Below are 26,734 nucleotides of genomic sequence, written 5' to 3' on the forward strand. Positions count from 1 at the left end.
CTCCTTTCATCTCCAGCTGCTTGTGCCAGGTGCTAAGAGTATTTGTGAATGTGTTGTTTGGGGGTTGTGGTTGGTTGGTTTTATTTTGTTTTCTCCTTTCAGATCTCTAAACTTGGTGCCTTTTGCTGTGGGCTCAGCTTGTGCAACCAGCACACCATAGTGCTTTATGTTGCTTGTATTGTGCCTTGGGTACTCTTCAGGCTCTTCAGGAAGAGGGTATGTATTTTCCTGGCCTGTGTCTGTTGCTTTGATCAGACAGTAAGTAATTCCTTCCAAGCACTTGAGCCACTTCTGCACAGGTGTACAAACAGGAGCAGTTAACAGGCTGTCTAAAGTAGTTGGTCACAACCCAACTAGGCTATCAGGTGAGGAGATTCTCCCCCTCTGCTGTGCTCTGCTGAGACCCCACCTGGAGTCCTGCATCCAGTTCTGGAGCCCCTGGGACAAGAGGGCTGTGGAGATGCTGGAGAGTGTCCAGAGCAGGGCCAGGAGGATGCTCAGAGGCTGCAGCAGCTCTGCTGTGAGCACAGCCTGAAAGAGTTGGGGCTGTGCAGGCTGGAGCAGAGGAGGCTCCCAGGGGACCTTCCTGTGTCCTTCCAGCATCTGAAGTGGGCTCCAAAAAATCTGGGGAGGGACTTTTGAGGGTGTGAGGGAGTGCCAGGAGTGGGGGGAATGGATCAAAGCTGGAGGTGGGGAGAGTGAGGCTGGAGGTGAGGAGGAAGTTGTTGAGAAGGAGAGTGGAGAGAGCCTGGACTGGGTTGCCCAGGGAGGTGGTTGAGGCCCCATGGCTGGAGGTGTTTGAGGCCAGGCTGGCTGAGGCTGTGTGCAGCCTGCTCTAGGGTAGGGTGTCCCTGGACATGGCAGGGGGGTTAGAACTGGCTGCTCCTTGTGGTGCCTTCCAACCCTGACTGATTCTGTGATTCTATGATTAACCCACTGCAGCCCCATCAAAGATCACATTCAGTGATTCTGTGCTACACAACCTCCCTGGAGGTGTTCAAAACCAGGTTGGATGAGACCTTGAGCAACCTGTTCTAGGAGAGAGTTGTCCCTCCCATGGGGAGGTGTCCCTTCCTATGGTGGGGGTTGGAACTGGATGATCTTTGAGATCCCTTCCAACCTTAACCAGTCTATGATTCTGCTCTGCAGACGATCAGCCTAGATGGTGCCTCTTCCCCATCACCCCAAGTGCTTTGATTGACAGGGCAGTGGCTAACCATAAAGCAAGCCTGCAGCATTCTAAGGTGGCATTTTCCAAAGCATTTCCATTCTAAGGTGGTATTTTCCATATCACTTAGATTCTAGGGTGGCATTTTCCAAAGCATTTCCATTCTAGGGTGGCATTGTCCAAAGCATTTCCATTCTAGGGTTGCATTTTCTATATCACTTAGATTCTAGGATGGCATTTTCCATATCACTTAGATTCTAGGGTGGCATTTCCATATCACTTAGATTCTAGGGTGGCATTGTCCATATAATTTACATTCTAGGATGGCATTTCCCATATCAGATTCTAGGGTGGCATTTCCCATATCTGTTAGATTCTAGGGTGGCATTTTCCAAAGCACTTAGATTCTAGGGTAGCATTTCCATATCACTTAGATTCTAGGGTGGCATTGTCCAAAGCATTTCCATTCTAGGGTGGCATTTTCCATATCACTTTGATTCTAGGGTGGCATTTTCCAATGCACTTAGATTCTAGAGTGGCATTTTCCATATGATTTACATTCTAGGGTGGCACTTCCATATCACTTAGATTTTAGGGTGGCATTTTCCAAAGCATTTACATTCTAGAGTGGCATTTTCTATATCACTTAGATTCTAGGGTGGCATTTTCCAAAGCATTTACATTCTAGGGTGGCATTTTCCATATCACTTAGATTCTAGGGTGGCATTTTCCATTTCACTTACATTCTAGGGTGGCATTTTCCATATCACTTACATTCTAGGGTGGCATTTCCATATCACTTAGATTCTAGGGTGGCATTTCCATATCACTTAGATTCTAGGGTGGCATTTTCCATATCACTTAGATTCTAGGGTGGCATTTTCCATATCACGTAGATTCTAGGGTGGCATTTCCATATCACTTAGATTCTAGGGTGGCATTTTCCATTTCACTTACATTCTAGGGTGGCATTTTCCATATCACTTACATTCTAGGGTGGCATTTTCCATATCACTTAGATTCTAGGGTGGCATTTCCATATCACTTAGATTCTAGGGTGGCATTTTCCATATCACTTAGATTCTAGGGTGGCATTTTCCATATCACGTAGATTCTAGGGTGGCATTTCCATATCACTTAGATTCTAGGGTGGCATTTTCCATTTCACTTACATTCTAGGGTGGCATTTTCCATATCACTTACATTCTAGGGTGGCATTTCCATATCACTTAGATTCTAGGGTGGCATTTTCCATATCACTTAGATTCTAGGGTGGCATTTCCATATCACTTAGATTCTAGGGTGGCATTTTCCATATCACTTAGATTCTAGGGTGGCATTTTCCATATCACTTACATTCTAGGGTGGCATTTTCCATATCACTTACATTCTAGGGTGGCATTTTCCATATCACTTAGATTCTAGGGTGGCATTTCCATATCACTTAGATTCTAGGATGGCATTTTCCATATCACTTACATTCTAGGGTGGCATTTCCATATCACTTAGATTCTAGGGTGGCATTTCCATATCACTTAGATTCTAGGGTGACATTTTCCATATCACTTACATTCTAGGGTGGCATTTTCCAAAGCATTTACATTCTAGGGTGGTATTTCCATATCACTTACATTCTAGGGTGGCATTTCCATATCACTTACATTCTAGGGTGGTATTTCCATATCACTTACATTCTAGGGTGGCATTTTCCGTATCACTTACATTCTAGGGTGGCATTTCCATATCACTTAGATTCTAGGGTGGCATTTTCCAAAGCACTTAAAGGAGTTAGGCACAGAGGGCCCTTTGAAAGTCTTTTCTTCCTGACCCCCTTAGGCAGTCTTGAGAAATCCCCCCCTAAAAGTTGGCCTGTCCATTGGAACCGCCGCAATCCTGATGAAGTAAAAGGCAAAACTGCCTCCTGATGCTGGTGATGGTGTGCCTAGTAGTACTCAGAGCAGCATTTTTTGCTTCCCTTTTTTGCCAGATGGAATACCAGCCAACTCTTAATCGCTGCAAAGTGGGTTATCTCAGCCTTGCAGTGCTTCAGCCATCTAGGCATGTCATGCCACGATTTAAATGTGAAAGATGCAATGAGTCTGATACTCCTGACTCCTTAGCTAATATTATTTGCTTCACTTTAAATTTCACCCTGCCATGCAAAGGAGATCAGTTTTGATGCAGTTTTCCTTAGTAATCCACAAAAATCAGAAGGTTTAACAGAGCATTTTGGAGGGACTTACTCTAAATTGAGAGATCAGCTCGGTGTAAATATATTTGATGGTGGAGTGGGTTTGGTTGGTTGGGTTTGGGGTTTCTTCCCCCCCCCCCCCCCCTTCTTCATCTCTTCTTGAAAATCCATCCTTGATTAAAATAAACATTGTTATGCAATATGACATCTCTTTTGGTGCAGGAATTGTCCCCAGGCCACTTGCTGAAGTTGGGTTTCTGCTTCTCGCTTGGTTTGCTGCCTTATCTCTACCTCCCGGCTTCGTCCTACCTCAATCGAGCTCGGTGGACATGGGGAGACCAGACAACTTTTCAGGGCTTTTGGACCCACTTTCTCAGGGAGGAATATGGGACATTCAATCTGGTAAAATAAGAGGTCATTTTGTTCTGCATTACCTTTGTGGCTGTTGGAGGTCGATTTCTAGCTCAGACAGGAAAGAGTTTGGAACAGAGAAAGTTAGAAGTGGAAGCTCTGAGTGGAGAGGTGAACATTGTAAGGGTAGGCTACAGAATGGCAGCAGTGGATAGAATCATAGAATCAAGCAGGATGGAAGAGACCTCCGAGAGCATCCAGTCCAACCTAGCACCCAGCCCTGGCCAAGCAACCAGACCATGGCACTAAGTGCCCCAGCCAGGCTTGGCTGCAACACCTCCAGGCACAGCCACTCCACCACCTCCCTGGGCAGCCCATTCCAATGCCAATCACTCTCTCTGACAACAACTTCCTAACAACATCCAGCCTAGACCTGCCCTGGCACAACTTGAGACTGTGTCCCCTTGTTCTGTTGCTACTTGCCTGGCAGCAGAGCCCAACCCCACCTGGCTACAGCCTCCCTTCAGGTAGTTGTAGACAGCAATGAGGTCACCCCAGAGCCTCCTCTTCTGCAGGCTGCACACCCCCAGCTCCCTCAGCCTCTCCTCACAGGGCTGTGCTCCAGGCCCCTCCCCAGCCTTGCTGCCCTTCTCCAAACACCTTCCAGCACCTCAACATCTCTCTCTAATTGAGGAGCTTTATGGCTGGATGCATAGCCTGGACCTGCCCCTTGCTGCTTCTGCTGTGCCCATTGCTCTCCTTCTCTGGAGACTTTCAAGGCCTGTCTGGATGTGTTCCTCTGTGATCTGTGTTAGATAATATTGACCTGCTCTGGCAGGGGAGTTGGGCTCAATAATCTCCTTGGGTCTTTTCCAGCCCCTAACATCCTGTGATCTTGTGATCTTCCTCTGCTGCTGTTTTGACTGCTGCTTTGCTGCTTTTCTGCCACTTGACTCCTTCCCCATCTTCCTTAAGGTTATTGAAGAAGAGGCTCAGGGCAGAGCTCATTTCTGTCTACAACTCCCTGAAGGGAGGTTGTAGCCAAGTGGGGTTACCTCTGAAGGCAATTTCTTACCTCTGCAGAGCATCTCTTCTTTCCCAGACTTGTGCCATGAATTACAAGACCCTGCAATATAAACTCTAATGTATTTCATAGAGATCTCACACAACTCTGCCTGTCAGGACAGAGGGCAGAGGGGTGAATCTGGTGAGGAAGCAGGAATCAAGGTCCATGTGCTCATCATAGGGCCAGGAGGATGCTCAGAGGGCTGCAGCAGCTCTGCTGTGAGCACAGACTGAAAGAGTTGGGGCTGTGCAGGCTGGAGCAGAGGAGGCTCCCAGGGGACCTTCTTGTGGCCTTCCAGCATCTGAAGGGGGCTCCAAAAAATCTGGGGAGGGACTTTTGAGACTGTGAGGGAGTGCCAGGACTGGTGGGAATGGAGCAAAGCTGGAGGTGAGGAGAGTCAGTCTGGCCGTGAGGAGGAAGTTCCTGAGCATGAGAGTGGTGAGAGGCTGGAGTGGGCTGCCCAGGGAGGTGGTTGAGGCCCCATGGCTGGAGATAGAATCAGTCAGAGTTGGAGGTTCTCCTCCCCCTCTACTCTGCCCTGATGAGACCTCATCTTGAGCACTGCCTTCAGTTTTGGGCTCCCCAGTTTAAGAACTACAGGGATCTGCTGGAGAGAGTCCAGTGGAGAGCTACAAAGATGATGAGGGAACTGGAGCACTGCCTGATGAGGAGAGGCTGAGGGACCTGGGGCTGCTTAGTCTGGAGAAGAGAAGATTGAGAGGGAATTGAATCAGTGTCTATAAAGACCTGAGAGCTGGGGGTCAGGAGCTGGGGGACAGGCTCTGCTCACAGGACAGGACAGACTCTGTGACAGGACAAGGAGCAATGGGTGTAAGCTGCAGCACAGGAGGTTCCAGCTCAACACAAGGGAGAACTTCTTTCCTGTAAGGGTCCCAGAGCCCTGGCACAGGCTGCCCAGAGAGGTTGTGGAGTCTCCTTCTCTGGAGCCTGTGTGACCTGAGCTAGATTTTGTGCTCATGCTCTGGCAGGGGAGTTGGACTCAACGATTTCTTTGTGTCCCTTCCAACCCCTGACATCTGTGAGCCTGCGATGACACAGCAGGGATCATAGCCAAGCCTCACAACGTGCTCAATTCACAGGGCAATAGGTTGGTGGCACCTGGAAAAATACTGATCCAGGCTGTGAGCCCTGCACAGTGACATGATGTGAAACAAGGACCCTGGAGAAAGCCTTGCAGTGAAGGCTTGAGTAGAATTTGCTGTCTTTTTGGTGTTTAAGCAATTCCTGTTCCCTGTGACCACCTTGCAGTAACACCTGAAAAGGGTTTGGAGAAGCCCTGTGTGCTCAGGGCATTGCAGGCAGTGAATGAGAAGATATCCTTGTCCTGGAGTCATGGCCGGGGCTTTCTCATGGGTTTTCTTTCTTTTACATCTAGGCCAAGTCTGAGACAGGATCCAGTATGAAAGAGATGCTGCTGTGAGTAAAAATCTGCACGTTGCCTTCTAGTGGGGAGAATCCATTTGCTGCTGCTGTCACTTGGACCAGGCTCCTGTCCTGTCGTTCCTCAGCTTGGTCCAAAGCTGACACAGGGACAGCATAGAATCAACCAGGTGGGAAGAGACCTCCAAGATCATCCAGTCCATGTCTCTGCGCTGTCAGAAGGAAGAATGCTGGAGCACTCTTCCAAGTGATTTTTCTTTCAAGATCATGACATGCAGACTCAGCTTGTTCCCATTTATGGTAGGCTTGACCAGAGGGGAATAGGAGTATCTTATGTTGTGCTTGTTCCCTGCTTCTCTTGACACTTCAGTTGAGTGCAAGGCTGTGAAATGAGTGCAAAGCAGCACTACAGGCTGGGGACAGTGGCTGAGAGCAGCCAGGAAAAAAGGGACCTAGGGGTTCTGGTGGATAGTAGGATGAAAATGAGGCAGCAGTGTGCCCAGGTGGGCAGCAGAGCCAATGGCATCCTGGGCTGGCTCAGGAGCAGTGTGGGCAGCAGGACAAGGGAGGTTCTTCTGCCCCTGTGCTCAGCAGTGCTCAGGCCACCCCTGGAGTGCTGTGTCCAGTTCTGGGCTCCTCCATTGCAGAGAGATGTTGAGGTGCTGGAAGGTGTTTGGAGAAGGGCAGCAAGGCTGGGGAGGGGCCTGGAGCACAGCCCTGTGAGGAGAGGCTGAGGGAGCTGGGGGTGTGCAGCCTGCAGCAGAGGAGGCTCAGGACAGAGCTCATTGCTGCCTGCAGCTGCCTGCAGGGAGGCTGTAGCCAGGTGGGGTTGGTCTCTTCTGCCAGGCAAGCAGCACTAGAAGAGGGGGACACAGTCTCAAGCTGTGCCAGGGGATGGATGTTGTTAGGAAGTTGTTGTCAGAGAGAGTGATTGGCATTGGAATGGGCTGCCCAGGGAGGTGGTGGAGTCTCTGTGGCTGGAGGTGTTGAAGCCAAGCCTGGCTGAGGCACTTAGTGCCATGGTCTGGTTGCTTGGGTAGGGCTGAGTGATAGGTTGGGCTGGAATGCTTTTGGAGGTCTCTTCCAGCCTGCTTGATTCTCTGATTTGGGAATGACACATCTATGCATTTGTTTCTCCACAGTTTTCAACTGGCACAGATGAAGTTGGAGCTCTCCCTTCCAGTCCTTGCTCTGGCACTCGTGGCCTGTGTGAGCTCAGTGCTGCTGTAAGTTGAAAGAGAAGATTGTCTCCTGTGCACTTTTTATTGGCTGCAGGTTTCTCAGCCTTCTGCTTGCTGGTGCAAAAAATTTGGCAACTGGCTGTGGCTACCTGTTAGTTAAGAGCAAAATATTCTTGCTACTGATAACCCTGTGGCTTTGTAGATGGCAGGCTTTAAAATCTTGAAATTCTGATGGTTTTTGCTTTGAAAATGGAAGTTTGATGTCATGGATGGAGTTGAATCATAGAATCAGTCAGGGTTGGGAGGGACCACAAGGAGCAGCCAGTTCCAACCCCCCTGCCATGCCCAGGGACACCCTACCCTAGAGCAGGCTGCACACAGCCTCACACAGCCTGGCCTCAAACACCTCCAGCCATGGGGCCTCAACCACCTCCCTGGGCAACCCAGTCCAGCCTCTCACCACTCTCCTGCTCAACAACTTCCTCCTCACCTCCAGCCTGACTCTCCCCACCTCCAGCTTTGCTCCATTCCCTCCACTCCTGTCACTCTCTGAGAGCTTAAAATAGTAGATTAATAGTAAACTCTTATCTTCTCTCTTTATCTCAACCCCAATTTTTTATGTGTTACTTTTCCCCTCACTTTTGTGTTGAGGAAATAAAAATAGAAAGGTTGACCAGTTGGTTTGGTATCATAGAATCAGCCAGGCTGGAAGAGAGCTCCAAGCTCAGCCAGCCCAACCTAGCACCCAGCCCTGGCCAAGCAACCAGACCATGGCACTAAGTGCCCCAGCCAGGCTTGGCTGCAACACCTCCAGGCACACAGACTCCACCACCTCCCTGGGCAGCCCATTCCAATGCCAATCACTCTCTCTGACAACAACTTCCTAACAACATCCAGCCTAGACCTCCCCTGCCACAACTCCAGACTGTGTCCCCTTGTTCTGTTGCTGCTTGCCTGGCAGCAGAGCCCAACCCCACCTGGCTACAGCCTCCCTGCAGGCAGCTGCAGACAGCAATGAGCTCTGCCCTGAGCCTCCTCTGCTGCAGGCTGCACACCCCCAGCTCCCTCAGCCTCTCCTCACAGGGCTGTGCTCCAGGCCCCTCCCCAGCCTTGCTGCCCTTCTCTCAACACCTTCCAGCACCTCAACATCTCTCTTGAATGCAGGAGCCCAGAACTGGACACAGCACTCCAGGGGTGGCCTGAGCAGTGCTGAGCACAGGGGCAGAAGAACCTCCCTTGTCCTGCTGGCCACACTGCTCCTGAGCCAGCCCAGGATGCCATTGGCTCTGCTGCCCACCTGGGCACTGCTGCCTCAGCTTCAGCTCCTGTCTCCCAGCACCCTGAGGTCCCTCTCTGCCTGGCTGGTCTCAGCCACTCTGGCCCCAATTTTGTTCTGATTTGAAGCATTTACCCACTTGAAAGGTTCAGAAAGGCTTCATCAGCTCCTTGTATGAAACAGATCTGGGTTTACAGAGTGGTAGTCATTTGCAAGCATACTGTACCTGTGTCTCTTGTCTCATCCTGCCACTCAAGAGCTGCTTTTCCTTTTTCTTACCAGGACAAAGCAGCAGAAGTCATCTGTGATCTGGCTCTTCACTGGAATGCTCTGCCTTTATTCCCTTTTCTTTGCATGGAGAGCCAATTTGGATATTACTAAGCCTCTCTTTCTGGGTGTGGTAAGTTGCACTCCAAATATTGCTCTGCCCTGTTCCCTTTTGCAAGTCTCCCTGGCTGCTGCTGTCTGAAGTCTGCTGGCAGCTGAACACTTGCATCTTGCAGTGACCTGAGAGAGAAAGTGTCTAGGCAAGAATGTCCTAAGAGGAATGTGGACAGCAGATGGAGGGAGGTTCTCTTCCCCCTCTACTCTGCCCTGGTGAGACTTCACCTGGAATATTGCATTCAGTTTTGAGCTTCCCAGTTCAGGAAGGACAGGGAACTTCTTGAAAGAGTCCAGGGGAGGGCTGCAAAGATAATTAAAGGGCTGAGCACTGCCCTGTGAGGAGGGTCTGAGGAGTATGGGCTTTGAGATGACTCAGAGTAGATCTAATCAATGTTTGTAAGTGTCTGAGGGCTGGGAATCAAGAGAGAGGGAACAAACTCTTCTCAGTTGTGCCCAGGGATAGGACAAGGAGCAATGGGGGTAAACTGCAGCACAGGAAGTTCCACCTCAACATGAGGAAGAACTTCTTCACTGTGAGAGTCTTGGAGCACTAGAGCCCAGAGAGCAGGCTGCCCAGAGAGGTTGTGGAGTCTCCTTCTCTGGAGGCTTTCAGGACTCATCTGGATGTGTTCCTGTGCAACCTGAGCTAGACTCCATGATCCTGCTCTGGCAGGGGGGGTTGGACTTGATGGTCTGTGGAGGTCCCTTCCAACCCTTAGCACCCTGTGATCCTGTGCACGAGCTGATCAAGAGCAGGAGGCTGGCTTGAAGCTGTGTAAGGGGCAGAAATGCAGCTATGTGTCTAGCTGGGGAAACAGAGTCTGTTTTGTCTCCTAGGTGGAGCGATTCTGGCTGCAGAGCAGTGCTGTGGTGGCTGTGCTGGCAGGGCTGGGGCTGGCCACACTCATCTCAGTTGGAAGTGCCATGCTGAAGGGCAGTCAGGTGCTGCTGTGGCTGGAATGGCTTTCTGCTCTCACTCTTGTCTCTTCTCAAATTTGGGCAAATTACAGGTAACAATTCCCATGGAAATGTGTCTTGGTGCAGCCTCCTGGGGCTGTGGTGTTGCTATCCAGTCAGGATGCCCCTGTAATTCCCACACACTTCTGCTGGGAGGTTTCTGCTGTTTCCTTCAAGTGGAAAAAGCCTTTTACACATCCCACCTTGCATGGTCACAGCCTGACATGCTCCCTTGTTTCAGCTCCCTCACCAAGCACTGACTTTAGGCTGTTAGTGGAGGTTTCACATAGGCTGAAGGAAGAAAACTCTGTAGATGCATAAACTCCTCATGAAAGTAACTCATCAGTCTGCCCTTTATTATTTATCTGTCCTTGTGTCTCTGGTGCTGGGGACTGAGTCTGAATGCTTCATTTCTCTACCTTGGTTTCTCTGTAAGTGGAGATAAACAAGAAAACACAAGAGGGACATGGAACTGTTGGGGTGAGTCCAGAGGAGGCCACCAAGATGCTGAGAGGGCTGCAGCAGCTCTGCTGTGAGGACAGGCTGAGAGAGTTGGGGCTCTTCAGTCTGGAGAAGAGAAGGATTTGAGGAGACCTTATAGTGGCCTTCCAGTGTCTGAAGGGGCTACAGGAAGGCTGGGGAGGGACTATGGACAAGGTCTTGTAATGAGAGAATGAGGAGGAATGGGTTTGAACTGGCAGAGAGGAGATTTAGACTAGATGTTAGGAGGAAGTTGTTTGCAGTGAGGGTGGTGAGACACTGGCACAGGTTGCACAGGGAGGTTGTGGATGCTCCCTTCCTGGAGGTGTCCAAGGCCAGGTTGAATGAGTATCATAGCACCATAGAAACAAGCAGGTTGGAAGAGACCTCCAAGCTCAGCCAGTCCAACCTAGCACCCAGCCCTGGCCAAGCAACCAGACCATGGCACTAAGTGCCCCAGCCAGGCTTGGCTTCAACACCTCCAGCCACACAGACTCCACCACCTCCCTGGGCAGCCCATTCCAATGCCAATCACTCTCTCTGACAACAACTTCCTAACAACATCCAGCCTAGACCTGCCCTGGCACAGCTTGAGATTGTGTCCCCTTCTTCTAGTGCTGCTTGCCTGGCAGAAGAGCCCAACCCCACCTGGCTACAACCTCCCATCAGGTAGTTGTGGACAGCAATGAGGTCACCCCTGAGCCTCCTCTTCTCCAAGCTAAACACCCCCAGCTCCCTCAGCCTCTCCTCATAGGGTTTGAGGCCTTGAGCAACCTACTCTAGTGGGAGGTGTCCCTGCCTATGGTGGGAGGGTTGGAGCTGGATGATCCTTGAGGTCCCTTCCAACCATTCTATGATCCTATGATAATGCTTTTCAGTGAGATGAGACCAGGATGGACTTCCCCTGTGGATTACCTATTGGACAAAATTGGTTTGAAGGTAGTCAAACCCATCCAAAAACATCACATTTTGAAATGCTGCTTTTCATTTGTTCCCTTAAGCATTTGTGATCAGAGCAACAACTACATTGTGGACAAGTTTGCAAGGAATCTGCTGTCCTCTATGCCAATGGATGCAGTCATCCTGCTAAGAGGAGACTTACCTGGGAATGCTCTTCGTTATGTCCATTATTGTGAGGGGATGAGGCCAGATGTCACCTTAATAGACCAGGAGGTAGGTTCAGAAGGGAATATGAAAAGGGGCAAAGGAGATGTTTAAAAACAGGAGGCAAAGTTTAGTTGTTCCTCTCTGTCCTCGTTGGGGGTCTCTGAATAAAACTCAACTGTGCAGAAATGTTGGGGTGTTGTGTGGAAGGGTCATGGGGGGGTTCTGGGATGGGGAATGGTGTGCAAGTCTCATTGCAGCCCAAAAAGCTAACAGGGATTCTGTAGCAGGTGGAGAAAAGGGCAAGTCCAAGTTCTTCCAACATGGCAGATACCCAGATCAGAGAATCAACCAGGTTGGAAGAGACCTCCAAGCTCATCCAGTCCAACCTAGCACCCAGCCCTGGCCAAGCAACCAGACCATGGCACTAAGTGCCTCATCCAGGCTTTTAGAATCATGGAATCAACCAGGTTGGGAGAGACCTCCAAGCTCATCCAGCCCAACCTAGCACCTAGCCCTATCCAATCAACTAGTCTCATGACCAAGTAAAGCCTGGATGAGGCATTTAGTGGCATGGTCTAGATAACTGGATAGGACTGGGTGCTAGGTTGGACTGGATGATCTTGGAGGTCTCTTCCAACCTGATTGATTCTATAATGATTGGCTAGGGTTGGGTGCTAGGTTGGACTGGATGCTCTTGGAGGTCTCTTCCAACCTGATTGATTCTATGATTGGCCAGGGCTGGGTGCTAGGTTGGACTGGATGCTCTTGGAGGTCTCTTCCAACCTGATTGATTCTATGATTGGCCAGGGCTGGGTGCTAGGTTGGACTGGATGAGCTTGGAGGTCTCTTCCAACCTGGTTGATCCTATGATTCTATGGCACTAAGTGTCTCATCCAGAATCACTCCTCTAGCAGAACTCATTTCCTGCAGCTTCTGGATGTAAAAGGGATGAAAACTTTGTTTCTTGTTTTAATTTTCCTCCTCTTTGTGCTGGCAGATGATGACTTACAAATGGTATTTACCCAAGCTGGCAAAGCATTTACCTGATGTTTATTTTCCTGGGGACCAGTGGAATCCTGTGGAAGGAGTATTGCCCGATGGGAAGCTCACTTTCAATCTCCATCATTTCCTCAAAGTAAACAAACAGTAAGCATTTCCTTTCCTGTCTAAGAGCTTTCATCCAATCTTAGCCCTTTTTGTGTTTTGTTGTTGGTTGGGGGTTTTATTTTGGTGTTTCCCTTGGAGTTGTTTATGGAACAGCTTGGTGCTGCCTCCAAAAAAACAGATCCATTTTCTCCACCGAGTTCCTCCCTGGTGGTGAGATGATTTTGGTGCAATTAAAGCAAAGACCTGTGCAGAAGTAGCTCCATGCAGATGTAATGTTGCCTGTTGTTGTCAGGTGGGTTTGGGGTTTTTAAGGTAGGGGAAAAATGAGAAGGTGATGGCAGAGAGAGTATTTACTGATGATTTTGTTGCTGATACAATTCAATGATGGAAATAGGGAACGTTCCCCTGTGCTCAAAATGATGGCTGTTGGAGAGCAAATTGCTGCTGCTTCTCTTTCCTTGTGGCCAACTGATTAGCATAGAATGAATGTGTTTCCAGGAATAATCATCCTATAAAAATAGCTTAGGAAGAGTGGAGAAAGGATTAGATACTCAGATGAATAAGAATAGCATCTGCATTTAGAATCATAGAATCAGGCAGGGCTGGAAGGGACCACAAGGAGCAGCCAGTTCCAACCTCCCTGCCATGCCCAGGGACACCCTACCCTAGAGCAGCCTGGCCACAGCCTCTGCCAGCCTGGCCTTAAACACCTCCAGCCATGGGGCCTCAACCACCTCCCTGGGCAACCCATTGCAGCCTCTCACCACTCTCATGCTCCTTTCTCCTCACCATTTAGACCAGGCAGGGTCACCCTCATGGGTGTGGGTAGGCAGAATAACGTTGCCACGTGCTGTCAGGAGGAAATGAGCTTCTCCTACAGCTTCTGGCATGCTTGTGAGGTCCACTGTAGGGGAGAGGATGTGTCTCCTGTGCTGTCTGCACAAGATTTGCAGTGCTAGGTGGGGTTTGCACTTGCTGTTTTGCAGACCAGCCCAGAGCCATGCCCCTTTCTGATGTGCAGTGCTCTGGGCAGGCATCCACGCCTCAGGCTGTGTGCTGCTTGAGTACCTGTTGGGTGCACTGCAGTGGGAGTGTGGTTTGCTCAAGCATGTTTGGCAGTCTCTGGTCTTTGGCATGGCTTCATGGTTGCTCTCTCTGGTTGTTCTTTTTGGCAGTAAAGAAGTATTTGTCTGCATAGGTCTTCATGAAGGTGACTCAACCTGGAGGAGGAGCTATTCGCTCTGGCCATGGGGTACGTGTGAGAAGTTGGTGCCTTCTGATGTTGCCTTTGACCCAGCAGAGTGGACTCATCTCACAAGAAACCTCTATAACTGGACTGAAGACTATGGCAGGTATGAGGCAGAGGCAAATCTGTTCTTAGAGGTGTCCAAAAAAGACTGAATGAGGCACTTGAAGCCATGGTCTGGTTGCTTGGCTAGGGCTGGGTGATAGGTTGGGCTGGCTGAGCTTGGAGGACTCTTCCAACCTGCTTGATTCTATGATCCTGTGATTCCTTCCTGCTCATTATTCCGCCAGCAGCATAGCCACATCCATTGCAGTATTAGAGAAGTGAAATGTGAGCCATAATCATAACATTTTGTGTACTGGAACATATAATAAATCTACATTTTTATTAGCATTAAAAGTTAGAGATGATGCTTCCAGTCAAATGTTGGGCCCAATTCCTAAAACTTTATCAGGAGCCAAAAGAGATGCTGAGGTGCTGGAAGGTGTTTGGAGAAGGGCAGCAAGGCTGGGGAGGGGCCTGGAGCAGAGCCCTGTGAGGAGAGGCTGAGGGAGCTGGGGGGGTGCAGCCTGCAGCAGAGGAGGCTCAGGGCAGAGCTCATTGCTGTCTGCAGCTGCCTGCAGGGAGGCTGTAGCCAGGTGGGGTTGGGCTCTGCTGCCAGGCAAGCAGCACTAGAAGAGGGGGACAGAGTCTCAAGCTGTGCCAGGGGAGGTCTAGGCTGGATGTTGTTAGGAAGTTGTTGCCAGAGGGTGATTGGCATTGGAATGGGCTGCCCAGGGAGGTGGTGGAATTGCTGTCCCTGGAGGTGTTGAAGCCAAGCCTGGCTGGGGCACTTAGTGCCATGGTCTGGTTGGTTAGCTAGGGCTGGGTGCTAGGTTGGGCTGGCTGAGCTTGGAACTCTCTTCCAACCTGCTTGATTCTATGACTTGGAGTATCCAAAGCTTTAAATGTCATAAACTGAACTGTAATGGATGGTGAAAAGCATCTCTTATGATAAAGATAGGTAGGATGCTGTAAAACACCTGATACACCAGAGGGTCCTTCTATGGAGGGAGAGAGGAATGAAGTTGTAGGAAGGAGTGAGAATCCTCTGAATTCACTGTACTCAGAGCCACAGGCTTCATGATAGGTTTTCTTCTGCCTGGGAGGTGTGTATTTGGCTGGGTTAGAAGGTTGATTGCTTGGTGAATGAACCACAGCAACATGGATCTACTGTCTGAATTTTATTCTCATTCTCATTTAGTTTCCAGCCCTCTTCCTGGGAAGCTGTTGCTAACGAGGAGATGTGGCAAGCCAGGTGATGCTCCTTTGCTCCCTCCCAGCAGCCAGTGGGTAATGCCAGCTCAGTGGCGTGGAAACACACATCAGAGCGAGCAGCTTGACAGTGCATGGCTTTATTGGATCTAAGTGTGCCAAGCTTTAGAAGGAAAAGGTTGGCAGGATGAGACAGAGGGTGCATGGCCACCAGCAGGTCCTTCAGGAAAGTGGTGATGGTTTTGTTCACCAAAACCACTTGAAGGAGTAGAGGGTAACTGGGACACAGGGTGAGAATACATCGTGGAGAGAATTTTGCATCACTAGCAACCAAAACAGCACAGACCTGCACATGGGTATATGGGAGGTGTGTATCACTGTGTGATGTGAGCTGCTTGTGTTAAGAAGTTCCATGGAAGCTTTTCTTATTCTCCTAGGATGAAAACAGCTTTCTTTATATTCAACCTTGCAGAAACTGCCAGTGTGTCTGCAGAAATGAAATCACTGCTTTACACCTTTGCATACACTGTAAGTCAGGTATTTGGTTATGAATTGTCCCTGCAGTCTCCTTGCTGCTCTTTTTCCTTCTGAATTTCTGGGCTCCATGGAAATAGGGTGTCTCCACATAGCTCCTGTAATCTGCATTCTCCCTTGTTGATCCAAACTGAGAGTATAGCAGATTCAAAGAGGTTTGGTCAGGGATTTTATCCATTCCTACTTGCTCCCTCGGTCACAGAAGATACCAAAACTAACCAGTTGACACCCTGCTTTTACTATAATTACCTTGTCTGTGCTGGTCTCCAAACCCCTGCCAGGAGATTGCTTGTCCTGAAGTCCCCTCTCTGCATTTGTCCCCTCTGTCATTACACAGTCATGCATCTAAGCCAGCAAGTGTCAAATCCGACAGTCTTCTCAGTGCAAATTATTTCTGCTGCTTCTCACACCAAAGCATAAGCTGCTGTAGGTATCAAAGCTACCTACACCAATCACAGATGCCTACCTACCTATCAAAGGTATGCATAAATACCTATCTATACCTACTTCCCTATCAAAGGTATGTATATATACCTACCTCTACCTACCTATCAAAGCTACCTCCACCAATCACAGATACCTACCTATCAAAGGTATGCATAAATACCTATCTGTACCTACCTATACCTACCTAGCAAAGCTACCTGCACCAATCACAGATACCTACCTATCAAAGGTATGCATAAATACCTATCTGTACCTATCTATACCTACCTATCAAAGCTACCTACACCAATCACAGATAATTACCTATCAAATGTATGCATAAATACCTATCTATACCTACCTATCAAAGCTACCTGCACCAATCACAGATACCTACCTATCAAAGGTATGCATAAATACCTATCTGTACCTATCTATACCTACCTATCAAAGCTACCTGCACCAATCACAGATACCTACCTATCAAAGGTATGCATAAATACCTATCTATACCTACCTATCAAAGGTATGTATATATACTTACTTATACCTACCTATCAAAGCTACCTACACCAATCAAAGGTACCTATCTACCTATGTATATATACCAACCTATACCTACACCTACCTATCAAAGCTACCTGCACCAATCAAAGCTACCTATCTACCTATCAAAGGTGTGTGTATATATATATATATCTACCTATACCTACACCTACCTACCTATCAAAGCTACCTGAACCAATCAAAGCTACCTATCTACCTATCAAAGGTGTGTATATATATATATATATCTACCTATACCTACACCTACCTACCTATCAAAGCTACCTACACCAATCAAAGGTACCTATCTACCTATGTATATATACCAACCTATACCTACACCTACCTATCAAAGCTACCTGCACCAATCAAAGCTACCTATCTACCTATCAAAGGTGTGTGTATATATATATATCTACCTATACCTACACCTACCTACCTATCAAAGCTACCTGAACCAATCAAAGCTACCTATCTACCTATCAAAGGTGTGTATATATATATATCTACCTCTACCTACACCTACCTACCTATCAAAGCTACCTACACCAATCAAAGGTACCTATCTACCTAAGTATGTATATATACCAACCTATTCCTACACCTACCTATCAAAGCTGCCTGCACCAAAGGTACCTATCTACCTAAGTATGTATATATACCAACCTATACCTACACCTACCTATCAAAGCTGCCTGCACCAATCAAAGGTACCTATCTACCTAAGTGTATATATATATATATATATATAGGTGTTCAAGAGAAGACTGGATGAGGCGCTTAGTGCCATGGTCTGGTTGACTGGCTAGGGCTGGGTGCTAGGTTGGACTGGATGAGCTTGGAGGTGTATTCCAACCTGGTTGATTCTATGATTCTATGATATACATATATATATACCAACCTACACCTACACCTATCTACCTATCAAAGCTACCTACACCAATCAAAGATACCTATCTACCTATCAAAGGTGTGTGTATATATATATCTACCTATACCTACCTACCTATCAAAGCTACCTGCACCAATCAAAGCTACCTATCTACCTATCAAAGGTGTGTATATATATATATATATATCTATACCTACACCTACCTACCTATCAAAACTACCTGCACCAATCAAAAGTACCTATCTACCAATCAAAGGTGTGTACATATATATACCTACCTATACCTACCTACCTATCAAAGCTACCTACACCAATCAGATACATATCTACCTATCAAAGGTATATATATACCTACCTATACCTGTACCTACCCACCTATCAAAGCTACCTACACCAATCAAAGCAACCTATCTACCTATCAAAGGTGTATATATACACCTACCTATACCTAACTATCAAAGCTACCTACACCAAAGATATCTATCTACCTATTAAAGGTATATATATATATATGCATACATATATATATATATATATATATATATATATATATACACCTACCTACCTACCTACACCTACCTGAGGGAGCTGGGGTTGTTTAGCCTGGAGAAGAGGAAGCTCAGGGGTGACCTCATTGCTGTCTACAACTACCTGAAGGGAGGCTGTAGCCAGGTGGGGTTGGTCTCTTCTGCCAGGCAAGCAGCAACAGAAGAAGGGGGGACAGTCTCAAGCTGTGGCTGGGAAGGTCTAGGCTGGATGTTGTTAGGAAGTTCCTGCCAGAGAGAGTGATTGGCATTGGAATGGGCTGCCCAGGGAGGTGGTGGAGTTGCTGTCCCTGGAGGTATTCAGGCAAAGCCTGGCTGGGGCACTTAGTGCCATGGTCTGGTTGGTTGGCCAGGGCTGGGTGCTAGGTTGGCCTGGCTGAGCCTGAAGGTCTCTTCCAACCTGGTTGATTCAATGATTCTACCTACCTATCAAAGATACCTACACCAAAGCTGCACCCATAAGCTGGTGTAGGTATCTCTGGAAATACTGGAGTGCCCAAAATGCCAACAGCTGCCCAAAATTGTAAGTCTGTCAGTAGAGAGAGGAGATTCATACTCCAGCAAAGAGCCAAGAAATAGTTTGCTTTGAACTCTCACCTGCTTTGCTCTTATATTTGCTGTACAGCCAAGTTCTTAGGTATGTGCCTGCTGTTGTGCTTGTAAATATGCTTGTTCTGGTCAACAAACTGCTAAAGTGCTGTGGAGGACATCCTGATCTGAAACACTGAGGAGAAAAAAATCATAGAATCAGCCAGGTCGGAAGAGACTTCCAAGAGCATCCAGCCCAACTTAGCACCCAGCCCTATCCAGTCAACCAGACCATGGCACTAAGTGCCCCAGCCAGGCTTTGCTTGAACACCTCCCGGCACACAGACTCCACCACCTCCCTGGGCAGCCCATTCCAATGCCAATCACTCTCTCTGACAACAACTTCCTAACAACATCCAGCCTAGACCTCCCCCAACACAACTTGACACTGTCCCCTTGTTCTATGCTACTTGCCAGGCAGCAGAGCCCAACCCCACTTGGCTACAGCCTCCCTGCAGGCAGCTGCAGACAGCAATGAGCTCTGCCCTGAGCCTCCTCTGCTGCAGGCTGCACACCCCCAGCTCCCTCAGCCTCTCCTCACAGGGAGGCCCCTCCCCAGCCTTGCTGCCCTTCTCCAAACACCTTCCAGCACCTCAACATCTCTCTTGAATTGAGGAGCCCAGAACTGGACACAGCACTCCAGGGGTGTCCTGAGCAGTGCTGAGCACAGGGGCACAAGAACCTCCCTTGTCCTGCTGCCCACACTGCTCCTGAGCCAGCCCAGGATGCCATTGGCTCTGCTGCCCACCTGGGCACTGCTGCCTCACCTCCAGCTCCTGTCTACCAGCACCCCCAGCTCCCTCTCTGCCTGCCTGCTCTCAGCCACTCTGGCCCCAGCCCCAAGTGCTGCTTGGGGTTGTTGTGGCCAAAGTGCAGAACCCTGCCCTTGGCCTTGTTCAGTCTCATCCCATTGGCCTCTGCCCACCCATGCAGCCTGGCCAGATCCCTCTGCAGGGCTCTCCTGCCCTCCAACAGCTCCACAGCTGCTCCTAGCTTGGTGTCATCTGATTCTGGACTCAATCCCCTGCTCCAGCTCATCAGTAAAGATGTTGAACAGGGCTGGGCCCAGCACTGATCCTTGGGGAACACCACTAGTGCCAGCTGCCAACTAGGTGTGGCACCATGGTGGTCTCTTCCATCCTGCTTGCTTCTATCCATCCATCCTGGCCAGGTCCCTCTGCAGGGCTCTCCTACCTTCCTCAAGTCTTTGCAGGCACAGCAGCTCAGTATTTGTATTTCCCCTGGGCTGGTGTAAGGCCTTGGTGGGGGCAGCACGTGACACACAGTGGGGTCACCACCATCATCTGTAACGTTTCCAAACAAGCAGCTGCTGCAGGAAGGGAACCATTTCATCCCCCCCACCCCCCCCTTGGATTTCTGATTCACTCCATTGCACACAGGGAGTTAGAGAAATGCTCCAACTCTGGCCTTGGGCATCTAAATAGCATCTGGTCCTTTAGGGGCAGTTTTGAAGCACGGTTAAGAGCTGTTGGTCTCCTTCATTCAATTAATATATCCCCTTTCTGGGTTTTTTTTTGTCCTTTTAACAGTCATACAAAGAAATTGTCAGCTCTCATTCCAGTCACCCAGTGAACTGGCACAAAAACTATGCCATCGCCTGCGAGAGGATGTTGCGTCTCCAGCAGGCGGATGTGGAGCCTGAAGTGCTGCTCTCTGAAACGGTGAAACATTTCCTTCTGTATGTTGAGAAAGCAGAGGATGATCCCCAGCTCCAGGACATTCTGCAGGCTGTGAAGCACCTGAAGAAAGAGCTGCAGAGTCTGAGGAGAAGGAAAGAAGATCGGAGGCAGTGAGCTCCTCCACCCACCTGCTGTAGTGCCGCGATCGTGAAGTCAGCTCTGGTGTGAGAACAGAGTTTAAAAGCAACAGAAGTGGCAGCAGAGAGGAAAAAAAAGCCTGAATGAGGCACTGAGTGCCATGGTCTGGTTGATTGGCCAGGGCTGGGTGCTAGGTTGGACTGGCTGAGCTTGGAGGTCTCTTCCAACCTGGTTGATACTATGAAATCAAGTGTGACTGCCTCCCTGCAGCGCACTGACATTTGGAGTTTGATTGCTGTTGCCACCCTGCTTGCAGTTGCTGTTGCAACTGTTTGTGCTGTTTTGTTTGTGGGGGGGAAAGCAGCTCATGGTTAAATAAACCACTGGGATTTCAAAAAGCAGTTTGCTTTCAGAAGAAACCTGTGTGAAGACCTTTGCTAATGGATGCAGCATCCTTTATAGATGGAGAAAACGTATTTAGCCTTTAAATGTTCTCTCTGTCCCTTGAGCCAAGGATGAGGATGTTCCTCTGCTGAGCCAAGATGTTTCCAAAGGCTATTTTTTCTTTAGCTGTGTAGTGCCTGTGTGTTTTTATGGCCAGAGGAGAGCATGGCTGGGGAGGTTCCCACCAAGACAAGCTCATGGGGTGGTGCTGTTTGTGAGAGCCTGATCATTCACCGTTCCTTGGCTGTGCTTGTAGCCCAAGGGTGCTGCAGACACAGTGTCCTCCTGATGTGGGATGGTAGGGAGAAACCAACCCAGCTCTCTCTGCCTTCCTTGCTTTGCAGGGGATGGGATTTTGTTCAGCCTGAAGAAGAGAAGGCTCCAGGGACACCTTGTTTTGTTACAGTGATTGGCATTGGAATGGGCTGCCCAGGGAGGTGGTGGAGTCACTGTCTGTGGAGGTGCTCAAGACAAGACTAGATGAGGCACTTAGTGCCATGGTCTGGTTGCTTGGCCAGGGCTGGGTGCTAGGTTGGACTGGCTGAGCTTGGAGGTCTCTTCCAACCTGGTTGATTCCATGAGTCTGTGATTATTATGGCCTTTCAGTACTTCAAGTGGGGCTATGAGAAAGGTGGGGACAAACTCTTTTAGCAGGACAAGGGGTGATGGTTTAAAACTAAAAGAGGGGAGATTCAGGCTAGATGCAAAGAAGAAAGTTTTCAACCTGAGGGTGATCAAACACTGTCTGAGTTTGCCTAGAAAGGTGGATTCCCTGTTCCTGGTTGGGCTGCACTCTGAGCAGCCTGCTGTAGTTGAAACTCTGCTTGCTCGCTATAGAAGGGATTGGATTATGTGACCTTCAGCAGTCCTTTCCAACTCTGAACCATTCTCTGTATGATTCTGTGACTGCAGGCAGCAGCTTGGAATTTCCTGCACTGCCTCCACCTGAGGAAGAAGGATCATGTTGCTGAGACCCTGATTGGGACACAAAAGCAGCCTCTCCGGGACACTGCTCTCCCCACTGATGGTGGCATCTGTGCTGTGGCCTCTCTCCATACAAGCCCATAAAGATTTTCTTCATTGTGCATCCTTGCAAAGGGGAAGCTAGAACTGCAATTTTAGAGAGGTTTAGAATCACAGAATCAGTCAGGGTTGGAAGGGACCACAAGGAGCAGCCAGTTCCAACCCCCCTGCCATGCCCAGGGACACCCTACCCTAGAGCAGGCTGCACACAGCCTCAGCCAGCCTGGCCTCAAACACCTCCAGCCATGGGGCCTCAACCACCTCCCTGGGCAACCCAGTCCAGCCTCTCACCACTCTCATCACCAGGAACTTCCTCCTCACCATTTAGACCAGGCAGGGTCACCCTCATGAGTGTGGGTAGACAGAATAACGTTGCCAGGTGCTGTCAGGAGGAAATGAGCTTCTCCTGCAGCTTCTGGCATGCCTGTGAGGTCCACTGTAGGGGAGAGGATGTGTCTCCTGTGCTGTCTGCACAAGATTTGCAGTGCTAGGTGGGGTTTGCACTTGCTGTTTTGCAGACCAACCCAGAGCCATGCCCCTTTCTGATGTGCAGTGCTCTGGGCAGGCATCCACGCCTCAGGCTGTGTGCTGCTTGAGTACCTGTTGGGTGCACTGCAGTGGGGGTGTGGTTTGCTCAAGCGTTTGGCAGTCTCTGGTCTCTGGCATGGCTTCATGCCAGAGAATCAAGCAGGTTGGAAGAGACCTCCAAGATCATCCAGTCCAACCTATCATAGAATCAAGCAGGTTGGAAGAGACTTCCAAGATCATCCAGTCCAGCCCTATCCACTCAACTAGATCATAGGAATTCCCCCTGTTACTTCTATAAATGATCCCTGTACAAACAGCAGATGAGAAATGAGCAGTAAAAAGAAAGAACACTCCAGCTTCTGGGTTGCAAAGCCACAAAGGAGAGGGGAGAGAAGGAAGAGGAGCAGTTCAGGGGTGTCATTTTAACTCTTTGTGTTGCAATCGACTACATTTCAGGTCAACTGTGCCTCACTTAAATCTCTTCCTTTTCCTCAGTCCCTGCAGAAGTGTTTGTACAGAGCAGGGGAGCATCATCTGTTCCTCTCTGCAGCTTTCTGGTGGGGGGTGGCTTTCTTCTCACTTCTCAAAACCAGTCCTCCAGAAAAGCAAGAGGGGTCCAGTTTTTGAATGCTTTTGTTACCTGCATTATTGCAGATCCATTCAAGCAAATACAGTGAGCCAAGGGCTCTCTTTATCTTGATTAGATGCCCTTTCTTAGCTGCATAGTCTTGAAATAATTGGAAGCTTTTGTGGATGCCACTATCTACTTGGGAGAAAAGAGAGAGACTGGACAAAGGTCCCCCCCCAGCCTGCAGCTTGTGTGGAGTTTATTGTCCCATGTTGCAGTAAGCCATGCAAACATGGAGGAGAACTTTCCCAGAGGCCAAAAAACCTTCCCAAGTGTGAAGAGCAGTGTGAAATTGATGCTTTTATTTTTATCAGGGAGCAAAGCAGGACTGGTTTGCCATTCATGTGCCCCACGTTGGTATGAGTTGTGTGTGCTGGGTGTCCGTGCTGGGTGTTCAGCTCCATCCCTGATGGTCGAGCAGGAAGGGGATAATATTTAACAGCCAGGGAAGTTAACCAAATTCCTCCCACCACACACACACACACACACACACACATCCTGAATCTGTTCAAATGAGATTTGCTGGTGCCTGTAGAGGCAGCAGTTGCGTGGCTGTTGCCTGAGCCTGCTGACTGCAAAGGCTGCGCTGAGGGATGCTGGCAGAAGTTTCATTTTTATCAGCTTCCTCTTAGGGTGGCACCCTTTAAGTTTATCAAACAAGCAAAGCTGATTTGCTCTTCGTTTGTCTCAGTTGCATGAATCAGTTGCCAAGTAAACAGGATTTTGCATTTTCCTAATTGCTTTCATATTTGTGTTTTACCTCTATTTGTTCTCTTGCTAAACTGGTCCTAATAATTAGTCAGGCTCCTGCTGCTTAGACCTTGGAAAAAAAAAAAGGAGGAAGAGGGGGAGGGGATGGGCAGAAAGAGAGAGGAAAGGGGGAGAAAGGGAAAAAAAAAGACTTCTGAAGGTTCTTTTCCTCCCCCCCCCTCCCTTATAAATTCATTTCTGTTACAAGCATCTTTTCTATCTATTACTAAAGGGAGCCCACTAAGAAATGCAAATAATAGCTCTTTATTTTATTATGACAGTTAATTAATAGCAACCTGTTTTAATGAATAAAGTCACTCAGAGTCCTCCAGCACTTCCTAAGTAGAGGCCAGAATCTGTAGGGATTCTCTTTTTTAACCCCCCCCCCCCCTCCATCCCTCCCTCCCTCCTCTTTCGCTCATTGTATACAGCTCCGAGACTCCGCTGCACTATATAGGAGCCTGTATAGAAATGCTCGCTAATGAAGAGGGAGGGCGAGGAACTTGTCTGCATTCAAAGCTCACTGGTGAGTCATTCAGCGAGAAAAGGCCCCTTGCTAGGAATAGTCACAGTTCCGCGGCATTGTGCTAGCGAAAGGGTTTGATCAAAGGGCTCCTGCCGAGCTTGCATGGTTTCCTTTCAGACGACGACCATAATTAAAAGCACTAATTCTCTTTTAAAATGCTGCAGGATGCCATGTAGGCATCTGTCTGGAGTGTCCTTTGTGCTGTCGGGAGCTGTTAAGGACCAGCGCCGAGGGCTTTTCAGCGACATGCCAGTCAGGAAGGTGATTCGACATAAGGGTGCCTCTGAAGGCTTGACAGGACCTTGACTACACAATTCCAGCTGAATTTGCCCCTTGTCAGCTGCCGGTAAATAAAGCTCAAAGAAGAGGAGAGGAGGAGGAGGGAGGGAGTTTTGGGGAGGGGGGGGGCGGGGAGGGAAGCTGAAGTTTCATTACCTGATCCCCGAGGGCTTTGTTGGTTTTGGCATCGCCCATGGGGGGGGAAACCCTCACCCCTAGGGGCCGGGGAGCTGGAGATGGCCATTGGAGACCCCGGGGCCGTTTGAAGACCGTCAATACTTGTAACAGTTCAGCTGTTAGGAAGACAAATAGATGCAAGAGCCTATTAATCCCCTTTTGGGGGGGCTGGCTGCCTTTTGCCCTTTTATCACAGCCTTATTAGGTTCTTACTCATCTTGAACCGGGAGGGATGAATTGAAGTCGTTGAGCGCTAATTGGCAAAGACTTTTTCATCGCCGGCCAAGAACTTTTCGCTGACTTGAAAGTAACTTCACCACGGGGAAGGATCAGCAAATTCTTCTCCTTGCCGTTAAAACAAAACTCCTGAAACCCTGTCAGGGGGTTCCATGTGGTGGCTGAAATAAAAAGGAAAGGGGTGAGGGGGGGGGAAGGCAACTGCATAAAATCGTTGGGGCTGGAGGATGCTGGCAAATTGCATTTGCTCTTTGAAAGAGTTGCAGAGCTAAACATGGCACAAGGAGAATCCACCCCTGAAATGCAGCTTGAAATCCACGTGGCTTACATGTGTGCATGGCCTGGCTCAGGAGCAGTGTGGGCAGCAGGACACAGGAGCTTATTCTGCCCCTGTGCCCAGCACTGCTCAGGACACACCTGCAGTGCTGTGTCCAGTTCTGGGCTCCTCCATTCAAGAGAGATGCTGAGGTGCTGGAAGGTGTCCAGAGAAGGGCAGCAAGGCTGGGGAGGAGCTTGGAGCAGAGCCCTGTGAGGAGAGGCTGAGGGAGCTGGGGGTGTGCAGCCTGGAGAAGAGGAGGCTCAGGGCAGAGCACATTGCTGCCTGCAGCTGCCTGCAGGGAGGCTGTAGCCAGGTGGGGTTGGGCTCAGCTGCCAGGCAAGCAGCAAGAGAACAAGGGGACTGAGTCTCGAGTTGTGCTGGGAGAGGTCTAGGATGGATGTTAGGAGGAACTCAGTGGTTTTGGGGCCAGAAGTGAGGTTGCTTTTGGTTAATCATAGAATCAAGCAGGTTGGAAGAGAGCTCCAAGCTCATCCAGCCCAACCTAGCACCCAGCCCTGCCCAAGCAACCAGACCATGGCACTAAGCACCTCAGCCAGGCTTGGCTTCAACACCTCCAGCCACAGAGACTCCACCACCTCCCTGGGCAGCCCATTCCAGTGCCAATCACTCTCTCTGACAACAACTTCCTAACAACATCCAGCCTAGACCTCCCCTGGCACAGCGTGAGACTGTGTCCTCTCCTTCTGGCAGCAGAGCCCAACCCCACCTGGCTACAGCCTCCCTGCAGGCAGCTGCAGACAGCAATGAGCTCTGCCCTGAGCCTCCTCTGCTGCAGGCTGCACACCCCCAGCTCCCTCAGCCTCTCCTCACAGGGCTCTGCTCCAGGCCCCTCCCCAGCCTTGATGCCCTTCTCCAAACACCTTCCAGCACCTCAACAGCTCTCTTGACTGGAGTATCCCAGAACTGGACACAACACTCAAGGTGTGGCCTGAGCAGTGCTGAGCACAGGGGCAGAAGAACCTCCCTTGATTTGATTTAGTAGTAAAGCCTTTTAAACAATGGCATCTGAGAAGCTCCACTGTTCATAAAGCTTCCCCAGGAAGGATCTGCAACCTATTTCAAGCCAGAAGAAGTCTGTGTGTGCCCAACTTGGTGCCATTCCCCCCACCCTCCCGGAATTACTATTTCTCCTTTGCTGCCTCTGGACACTCCTGTTTCACTCAAACTTGGCACTTCAATAAAAGCTTTTTGGAAACAGAGTGAAAACAAGGAATGAGTACCAACTGGAATAACTTCAGTCAGATTAGTGAAGCTGGGGGAATTTGTGCTGTCAGAGGGCTGGACAGCATTGGAGGTGATCTGCTGTGACTCTGCTCTGCTGAGA

At 49.3% G+C, this 26,734-nt stretch overlaps 1 protein-coding gene across 2 annotated transcripts in view; it reads left to right on the top strand.

Annotated features, from left to right (window-relative positions):
* Window positions 1-20,879, top strand: part of TMEM260 (transmembrane protein 260) — a 57,791-nt gene extending 36,912 nt beyond the window's left edge. Inside the window, exons 5-16 of one of the 2 annotated variants that reach the window (XM_064152674.1) lie at window positions 103-216; window positions 3,582-3,761; window positions 6,173-6,213; window positions 7,320-7,403; window positions 8,917-9,034; window positions 9,856-10,028; window positions 11,457-11,628; window positions 12,560-12,708; window positions 13,845-14,021; window positions 15,159-15,212; window positions 15,607-15,697; window positions 20,251-20,879. In XM_064152674.1, the coding sequence (XP_064008744.1) occupies window positions 103-216; window positions 3,582-3,761; window positions 6,173-6,213; window positions 7,320-7,403; window positions 8,917-9,034; window positions 9,856-10,028; window positions 11,457-11,628; window positions 12,560-12,708; window positions 13,845-14,021; window positions 15,159-15,212; window positions 15,607-15,697; window positions 20,251-20,514 (1,617 nt within the window). In that variant the 3' untranslated portion in view covers window positions 20,515-20,879. The remainder of the gene's footprint in view (window positions 1-102; window positions 217-3,581; window positions 3,762-6,172; window positions 6,214-7,319; window positions 7,404-8,916; window positions 9,035-9,855; window positions 10,029-11,456; window positions 11,629-12,559; window positions 12,709-13,844; window positions 14,022-15,158; window positions 15,213-15,606; window positions 15,698-20,250) is intronic. The other variant, XM_064152679.1, reaches the window with a different exon arrangement.
* Window positions 20,880-26,734: the final 5,855 nt, after the last annotated feature.

The sequence above is a fragment of the Pogoniulus pusillus genome, chromosome 1 (assembly GCF_015220805.1).
Source record: "Pogoniulus pusillus isolate bPogPus1 chromosome 1, bPogPus1.pri, whole genome shotgun sequence".
Lineage (NCBI taxonomy): Eukaryota > Metazoa > Chordata > Aves > Piciformes > Lybiidae > Pogoniulus > Pogoniulus pusillus.